General features: G+C 42.5%; 1 protein-coding gene across 1 annotated transcript; it reads right to left on the bottom strand.

Moving 5' to 3' along the window:
- Positions 1 to 7,429: 7,429 nt before the first annotated feature.
- HBE1 (hemoglobin subunit epsilon 1) lies at positions 7,430 to 8,985 on the bottom strand. The gene is made up of 3 exons (XM_045484260.1): positions 8,835 to 8,985; positions 8,489 to 8,711; positions 7,430 to 7,686 (listed from the first exon to the last, which is right to left on the bottom strand). The coding sequence occupies exons 1-3, from the start codon at positions 8,924 to 8,926 to the stop codon at positions 7,558 to 7,560; spliced, it is 444 nt and encodes a 147-aa protein (XP_045340216.1). The 5' UTR covers positions 8,927 to 8,985; the 3' UTR covers positions 7,430 to 7,557.
- Positions 8,986 to 9,715: the final 730 nt, after the last annotated feature.

Here is a 9,715-nt window from a genome sequence, read left to right on the forward strand (position 1 = left end):
AAAGTTGGAGTGACGGCCCCAGGCCTCACCATTTGGGCACCTGAGGGTAGAGTGTGGGTATTTTACACTAAGGCGTGGGAAATGAGCAGAGATTTGTAAACCTGGCATCAGCGTGATTGCTCATCTACTCAACACCCACAGCGAGGCTAACTTTCTCACTGTCCTGTCCATCACATTACAGCTTTGTCTATAACTCGAAATTAACTTCTGGTCAGAGGAATACTCCTGTGATCCTCCCCAACTATTCCGTGCAATATCTTTCCTTTCCCTTTTGATCTCTCAGTGCTCATCTGCTGGGCTGAGCTGCCTTCTCAGCCTCTTCTGGTTCATCTCCCCCCACCTAAATCCCCACCTCTCTGAGTAGTTTATAGGGATCTCCCTTCTTTGAAACACTGTAGCAAATCTGCTGGCTCCCGCATGCTCTCTCCTGATGGTATGCAGTCAATTTAATGTCCCCAGCGGCTCTCACCACTTAAGCCACAAAGTTCTTTCCTAAAGCCCAGGGCGGTTCTTTGGAGGTGATTTCAAAGAGTTATCCCCCTGCTCAGACCTCCAACCCCTCCCATCCCTAATCTATCCTCACAAGAGCTTGTGACAAACCAGCTGCTTTTAGAAAACATGTTCCCCCCTGTTAGCAGAATGGAATTGCAGCCCTTGCCTGGACCTTGACCTTTTGAGAACTGGGTTAATTTCCCCTAGAAGAATCCCCACTGGTACTCTATCTCCATCCTTGGTCTTCACCAGAGTCCTCACTCAGACCCATGTAATCATCTGGTTCAGAGGAGTTCTTGTCCCATGACACCCATCCTCTCTCATCACAGCCTCCCCCATGCCCCCAGCCACATGTCATTAGCTTTAACTTGAAGAGCCCCTAAGTGTATGTTTTCCCCAAATGTATGTCCCAAGCATATATTCCTTTCATTGCCCTATTGTTTTTTATTTTCTTGCCAAAATCTTTACTGCATACAAATATTGAATGGGGAGATTGCATGCACACACACGCACACACACATACACACACACATACTCACAGCGCAACAAATAATTCCTGGGATTCTCACAAGTGTAACAGCACATGGGAAAAGTAGAACTGAAGACAATCAGTAAAGAATTCTTAGCAGAGCACTATTATTACCATTGCTATTATTATTATTATCATTACTACTACTGCTACCACTCCTCTTGCTATTGTTTGAAAATAAAGCTCTTCTTTGCTGACTCTACAATACTAAACAGGGGACTCAGTGATCCCAGTTTCCCAGGAGCTGTGGAGGTGGCAAGAGGTAACAGATATGTACGAGGGACAGAGTGTTCCAGGTGGGCCTCCAGGTATCTGGCCAGCCAACTTCCATTTAGAACCACACCAATGTCAATTTCCCACAAAGCCTGGGGTCTTGCCCGGTGACTAAACACAAGTGTGTTCTCCTTGCTGGACTAACCCCTGGCCATGATTCCACTTTTTCTTTCTTCTCCCCATGACCAACCTCCTATTTTGTGAGCTGAAAAACAAGGACCCACAGGTTTCTTTCCATAGCCACTCCAGGACACATGTTCTTGCCATTTCCCTCCCTCAGAGACGATCTGCCCCACCTTAGGATTTATAGGATGTAAGTTTGAAATGGGTCTCTAGGAGCAATTTTGTACAAGTGTCCAGCATATATATGAATAACCTTAGCAATGTATTTGTGAACCGTAGGTTCCTTCCTTATATAGAGCCAACATTTGCCTGCGTAGATATTTCTCCTTGGCCTTGTTTTTTCTGCCTCCAGGAGAGAAAAAAAGTAAAGTTCAAGTTACCAATAGTCATTTTTCTTCACCTCTATACAAGTCTCTTCTAAAAACAAAGAATTCAAACAGGTCCCTCTAGATTTTGAGAAGTGCTCCTTAGGCCCTTTGATCTTAGTTCAGTTCTCTCAACTCCAATGTTTCCAAATATTCCCCTTCTCACAGCCATCCTAGATTGCAGTCAGGTCAGTGCTCAGTTGTCTAAGCTGTCCTAAAGCTAAAAAAGGGTGTGAACATCTCCTAGATTTACCTGAAGTTCTTAGGGTCTACTTGTGACATATCACAGCATTGCTTACTCAAATGGACAAAAGTGGCCTTAAGATCATCCAGGTGCTATGAGGACAATTTATATCTCATTGCGAGTGGGACACAATTATATTAGCAATGATCTCTTTAAGGGGGCAATATTTGAGCTGAGGCCACAATGGCATGAAGTTGCTGCCATGGGAAGATACTAAGAAAGAAAGGTTCTGGAAGTTGGAATAGCAAATGTAAAACTCTAAGGCAGGAAAACGCACACCCTCCCACACATACGCAATGTACCCGTATATGCAGAGAGACAAATAGTGGGTCAATGGTGTTGATATGGAAATAGCAAAGAAAAGAGTGGTCGGAGATGATAGTAGAGGTAACACATGCTTACAGCTCTTCAGGATTAGCTTCATTATCTTGAGTAGGAAGCCATTAGAGAATTTTAATCATGATACTGATACCATTTCTAATCTGTTTGTACTCTTGTCTAGATTAATATTGCAAGAATATCTTGTTCCTTCCCAAACTGTTTTGCTCAAGTGGCTTTTATAGACTATTGAGAAATATGAGAGCCCATTCAAATATTAAATACTCTGATGTTGAAGGCATGCGTTTTGTGTGTGTGCGTGTGTGTGTGTGTGTGTGTGTGTACGTGTTCACAATCCACGAGGACAGCAAGGCAAAAGGGCTGATGGAGGGAAGATGTGCTCAGGGGAGAAATAAGAAAAACACAGGAAAAGAATAAATCCTGCCATTTTAATTTAGAAAATAGAGCGATGTTTAAAAAAGAGAATAAGACAAATGCAGGATTCGAAAGTGTTAGATACTGTAAGTGTTTGCAAAAGGTGCTCTATACATGTGTTTTAAGTGTGTGAGTGACTGCAAGCAAATGGTGCATCAGTGACTCCTGTCTATTCTGCTCTGTTGTTATATAAGACTGTGGGACTCCTGAAAATGCCAAAGAAATTCCAGAGGCTATTGAATTGGAGCCGCCATGACCTCACGTGCCCCATCCAAGAAGCCTACATTTGGGGAACTCTTCGGGGTGGGTGCATGTGGGAAAGATTCTGGGGAAGAAGCAGTAGTAAAGATCAGTGAAATGGGAGTAGAAAGGAGATTCAGTCTTTTGAAACTTATTAATTATTTGTTGAGTCAGTTTGAGCTTTCTAGAGACTTCTTCAACACGCTGAGGTTTGAAATGATTGCCATGAGAGCAGTTGTGCTCTTTCCAGCTTCAAAGTAAGAGGCATCTGGGCATTTTTTTTCCGTGTCAATAGAGACAGAGAAAGAGTCCTTCTTTCTTACTCACCAGACAAGAAACTGGCTATCATCTGTGACTTCCTCACTATCTGTCAATCAATTTCCAAGTCCTGCTGAATCTTTGTCCTGCCTGTTCTTTTCCCAATCACTTCGTCATCACACCAAGTTGCTACGGCCAGTCCCAAGTCTATACTTCTTCTCTGATCGGGTATGCACCCACATATGTATCAATTTTATTAAAACTTATTATTCATATTCCCCTCCTGAACAATAATTTTGACTGTTTCCCTGAACATAAAATAATACTAACTCCCTTCTCTTCATTACCTGGTCTCTCTAAATGCTTTCCAAAATGATTATATCATTCCTTTGTTTTGAAAAAATACCCATCTCCGGGGAGCCTGGGTGGCTCAGTCCGTTAAGATCACCATCTCGTGGTCACTGACTTCAAGGCCCACAGCAGGCTCTGTGCTGACAGCTCAGAGCCTGGAGCCTGCTTTGGATTCTGTGTTTCCCTCTCTCGGCCCACCTCCCCCCCCCCCGCACCCCCCCATCATACCTCTGTATCTTTCTCTCAAAAGTAAATAAACATTAAAAAGAAAATTAAAAAAAAATACCCATTCCTCAGAGGGACTCTGCTGTTCATGCCCAATTTGATACTTCATCCCCGCCCCCCCCCCACCTCGCTTCCCTCCTGCACCTATCCCTACTGGCTCCAACCAGTATGCAATTCACATCTCAAGCCCCTCCCTGGCCCCCACCAGCAGCCTGCAATGACTTGAAGATGGTTGATGAGGCTTGGGTTAAAACAGTAAAAAGGAAGAATTGTAAATATCCTCCACATTAAGTGAAGAGTTGTGATAATGTATCATTCTGTTGTTCAGCCAATTTTTACAAGAAGAGGCCACCGCCCTTCTTGGTTTTCAAATCTCTTAGGATTATATTGGGCACACAATTTAATCTTCTTAAAATAGGAATAATGTCTCTACCTAACATCAAAAGGAAGCAGAATAGGAAAAAATATGTAGATTAGGGCAGGATTGGATGTTACTCCAGTGTTTTTAAATCCATTTTATATAGTCTTTTAATCCATTTAAGTATTTTCCTTACTTCCCTAAGTAACAGAATATTCCCTTGGAGTCATCTGGCAGCAGTCTGGAAGATTCCATGTATTTTCCAATTTGTCTCTGAGCACACAGGTGTTCAGGCTGGTTGGGGGAGAAGGGTGCCAGTGTTTGTTCAATGCAGACAGTAGTTGAAGATTCCGTGGGATGGGCTGCAGATTAAGAGAGTTGTCTCTGGCATGTGCTGGATCTACCCTCGCTTGCTATGTTTAACTTGTCTTTATTTCTAGTAAGCAGAAGCAATCTTCACTGACAGGATGCCACACACTACTGTCCCTGTAACCTATGGTACTTTGGTCTCAAGCATCTCAAGCAAGCATTTATAGGACCAGACAAGACTCACTTTCAGTGGGAAAGGGAATGGTTCGTTTTATTTTATTTTTTCTCTCAGGGTCTATTACTCCTGCCTGTAGAGTTCTAGGAAACCGACTTGTTTGTTTCTCCCTAAGATTGCTCCTTAAACGAATAACACTGGAAAATCCACTTCCATGTTACTTACAGGATACTCTAAATTTTAAAGAACTCAACCTACTACATGAAAGCTAAATTTCTGCTACTAGAGAATTACTCTTTTGAAACATTCATTCTCTTGTGTTCTGAGACCCTCATTTAATATCTATTTGTTGAATAACTGTCATCATTGCCCTAAGTACTGGAGACTTAAGATAAATGAGGAAGAGAAAAAAACTTTCCTCTTAACATTTATAACATGGCATGGAAGATATAGAAAATGGATAATTAAACCAATCTACAAAATAATTTCAGTTAATATCACTTGCTATGAAAAAATTAATATCTGGATTTAATGAGGCAGAGCCATGATTACACCAGGCAGGATTAGTTCCTCTGAGGAGGTAGTATTTGAGCCGGATCCAGAATGAAAAGAAGGAATTTGCCATGGGGAAATATTGGGATAAAAGGTCTGAAAGCTGGAATAGGGAATCCAAACCTCTGAGTTAGGTGCAACAAACCTTTGGGATGCTGGAGATAAGAATAATGGGCTGGTGAAGGTGATAGGTAAAGCTAAGAAGAAGCAGGAAATGTTGCAGAGAAAGCATTAAACCTAATAACTTAGGACTTGTCTTCAGTGGTAGAGTGGAAGAAGCCATTACGGGATTTTAATCTTGGCAATGACATAAACTCCTAACCTCTGTACTCATAGCCAGATTAATATTCCAAGAATATCCAGTCCATCACAACATTGTTTTGCTCACATGGCTTTTATTGCCTATTGACAACAATTAGTCCTTTTTTCATCTATTAAAAATCTGAGTCATCCAGACCTGTGTGCCTATGTGTGCACATGCACGTGTGTGTGTGTTAATTATGAAGTTGTTATCATGTAAATAGTCCTGGACTGGCAACTTCAAGATCAAAATCTAGATCCTTAAGGGATAAAGAATGTATCTTCTGCCCACCACTCCATCATCACCATCCTTGACCCTGGGACATGCAGAATCAGCATAAAAGTTGAGGGCAAGAAAGAGAAAATGAGACTGATTAAAAATCCACATTTGTTGTTGACTGAGACACTGACTGACAGACTGGGTAAAAGGCTTAGTACCACTAACAGCTCCTGTTTACTTTGCTGAAGGGCATAAAGAGAGGCTACTGAGGCTCAGAGACCACTGTTGTTGACAACCTGCAACTATGTAATCATTGGTCTCTCATCTGGATCGCGGAGACGTGCGCCCAAATTAGAAGGTAATTCAGAGGACAAATTCTGATCAATGTGCAGGGGCAATGAAATACCTAACTGATATGAGAGTTTGACTCAAGGCCTGGAGGTCTAGACTCCCTAAGTAAAATAACAACGACTCCCTCAAGAGTCATTCAGTTCTTACCACTCCCACACAGGGGTCCCCAAGGTAGTGCACAGCCTCTTGTTAGATCCCCCAGGGCTGGGAGATTTCAGTCATTCCCTACCACCTCCTTCCTTCTCATCCACCCCAGCCAATCAGACACCGTTTCTTCCTCACTCAACCTCTGCTCCTCCTTCATGTTTTGCAGATCTCTCTGCTCTTCTTGGGTTTAGGCCATTATGTCTGTTCTTCTGAATTAGCATCTACATCTAATCTGCAATTTGGAATTCATTTTGTGTTCATTAAGCTGATAACTTCCCCCACCCCAACTCCTATTCCTTGAGTCATTATAGTTCTAAGGATATTTATTGTTTACTCTTGCCAAAAACATAGTAATAGTTTTTATTTTTATAATCAAAGCCTTGGATTATCTAGTCTTTCCTAATACTCTATTTTACTGTCTCCTCTACTTCCAGAAAGCCTTTTCCTGCAAGAAATTAGCTCAAGCCCTAATTTACGGGTTTTAGACTATGAACCTTTGTTATTATCTCATCTGCTACATGAAGCCTTGGTCATTCTTCTCTCCCCCGAATTCATATAATATCCTAATGCCAGCTTTATTTTAGCATATGTTATGTTTGATTATAAAATAATGCACAGTGATTTCCCACTGTGGCTCCCCACTGAGACCATGCAACCCTTTGGGAAAGAACAGACTTTTGTTGGTTAATGGACATTTTTCTGGAAAACTCCGAGCCATCCCTCAATTCATCCTCTTATGTCCAATTCAGGCTCACATGACATATGATAAGTTAGCTGATTCAAAATGTACATTAAAGCAAATTGAAAAAGTAACCCTAGCCGAGACCTTAGATCCATGCAAAGCTTTTAAAGCTGAACCCTGACATGCACCACGAATCTATCTTGATTTCTTCTGAGGCACTTCTTAGCATCTTCTTTATTCCCCTCTACTGTAAGTTTCTGCCACACTCTCCTGTAAATCCCTGTTCGCTTAATTAACCCTTTCCCCAACCCAGACAATTTCTTCCCCATCCTAGCATACACCCAGACCTTCTAGAATTCTCCCATAATACCCATCTTCCTTTGATGAGTCCCTACACACTTTCCAAATGAGCTCTCATTTCTCCCTATGTCTCACCTCACCCCTCAGCCAATGAGTGAAAGATGCAGAAAACACAGTATTCATTTATGATGACTGAATAGAATGAACTTTATTAAACAGAAGCTGTGCTCTCAAGGCCAAACGCAAGCCCCCATATGCAGAAGGAGGGCCCTGGGGACACAAAAGAGCACTGTTGAACTGGAAGGAAGACTCAGTGGTACTTGTGGGCCAGAGCAGTGGCAACACCAGCCACCAGCTTCTGCCACATGGCCTGCATATCAGGGGTGAATTCCTTGCCAAAATGAGAAGCCAGAATGATCACCAGTACGTTGCCCAGGAGCTTTTAGGTGAAAGACAAAATGAAAAAGAGGCACATTGAGTACAATTTTTCGAAAAGAATTGCAGAAAAAGTGGTTCAATACCTACAGTCCCTGCCAACTCCATACCTTAAACTGCTTCAAGGGTTGTGTCTGCACGAAATCAGATAAGCTAGTCCCTAAATTCAATTTAATGTGTATGAGCTCTCCATTCAACACCCTACCCACCTCTATCTCCATCCTCTTGCATCTCACCATTTTTATTTGCATCTCTCCCTCCCTCTCATCTACAAGTTGTCTAATTCCTGTAACAACAGGATTTTAGGGTGGCATGGGTTCTCACAGTGAGTTTATTTAAAGTCTCCAATCAGGACAGGGACAAGTCTCCACTTGGTAACAATACTGACAGGTAATAGGATATATTTTAGAGAAGTTGTTGTATTTTCCTTGTGACAATCTGTCCAAAACTCCCCCCCACCCCAAATCTCTCCCTACACTTCAGTCATCAGAAACCATGTAACATAAGACATTCTTCCTTCCTTGAGACAGTCCTTTATCAAATGCCAAATTCCATTCCTCCTTGAACAAGTCTTCTTTTCTCTGATGTTGTTTCAGTTCTGACAAAAGTTCTTGAAAAGTTTTAAACAAACCCTGGCTGCTAGTAGGACTTTACTGTCACTAGTCCTGAATCAAGGAAGTCCTGGTCATGCCCTTTGGCGGTCTGTCCTTCTAACACCAAGTTTGACCCATTATTTCTGAAATTCTTGCTAGTCTATCTCAAAGTAGAAAGTATAAAAAGAGCACATGAACATTTCCTGAACTCACCCTGAAGTTCTCGGGATCTACGTGCAGCTTGTCACAGTGCAGCTCACTAAGCTTAGCGAAGGCGCCCTTGAGGTTGTCCATGTTCTTAATTGCATCACCAAAGGAGGTCAGCACCTTCTTGCCATGCGCCTTGACCTTGGGGTTACCCATTATGGCAGAAGTAGAGGACAAGTTGCCGAAGTTGTCAAAGAATCTCTGGGTCCAGGGGTAAACAACCAGGAGCCTATGTGACGGGACCATAGCAGGTGGAAAATCAGAGACTTTCAAAGCTCTTGAGGAATTTCCCAGGCAAGTGGCCAGGCTCATATTCACCATCCTTTCCCACGCATTGAAACCCAGTGCCTACCTGCCCAGGGCCTCGCCTCCAGCCTCTTCCACATTCACTTTGCCCCACAGGCTAGTGATGGCAGCCTTCTCCTCAGCTGTAAAATGCACCATGATGTCAGATCTGGGAACTTACAGGCGATCAGAGAGAAAAGCGGGTATGTGCTGCTGTTGGAAAGGGTCACCTTTTATTCTTTACTGCTGACCTTCTGGCCCCTTGTTCCTCCTAGTTCTTTGAAATCATTGGTCAAGGCTGAGCTGTGTCCCTCAGGGGTGGAGTCAGATCAGGAAAGGGTCAGCAGTGAAGAATGCACACTGAACTTGTGATAATGTGTGTTGTTCCTGAGGCATTGGTTCCTCCTCTGTCCTCAACACAATTTTCCATTTCCTTTTCACCCTCTTCTCTCTCCATGTGATCCTCCAAAATGACATCCACCTCTCCCTTTCTTCTTCTTCAAGAAAGACATGTAGAGAGGAGCTAAGCCCAAGATAGGGAAATGATTCTAGCCAGACAGTTTTAATATTTGGGTTAAAGATGGTGACAGGGACAAGAACAGAGTGAAGAAAAAAATACAACTGTTGACACAGAATCTCAGCCAGTTTTAATTCAGTTGAGGAGTGGATTATAACAAAGCCTCTGGTTCTTAGTTTTCTAAAGCTGACAAAACATATACGTGGTTACTTCATGAAGCTGAATGGAGTAACAAGGGATCCACAATATGACTAAGACTTCAATCCCAAAGTACAATACTCAAGGGTAATTTCATAGAAAGAATAGACAGAATGAACTTACATCCTGTGCTTCCCGGGAACCCTTTCTCTGTCCTTTTCTCTGTGACTTCAGGGGAAACTGGCTATTTTGAGGAGATTTCCCTGAACTCTCGTTTTCATTTTCTGCCCTAC

Source organism: Leopardus geoffroyi, chromosome D1 (genome assembly GCF_018350155.1).
Source record: "Leopardus geoffroyi isolate Oge1 chromosome D1, O.geoffroyi_Oge1_pat1.0, whole genome shotgun sequence".
Lineage (NCBI taxonomy): Eukaryota > Metazoa > Chordata > Mammalia > Carnivora > Felidae > Leopardus > Leopardus geoffroyi.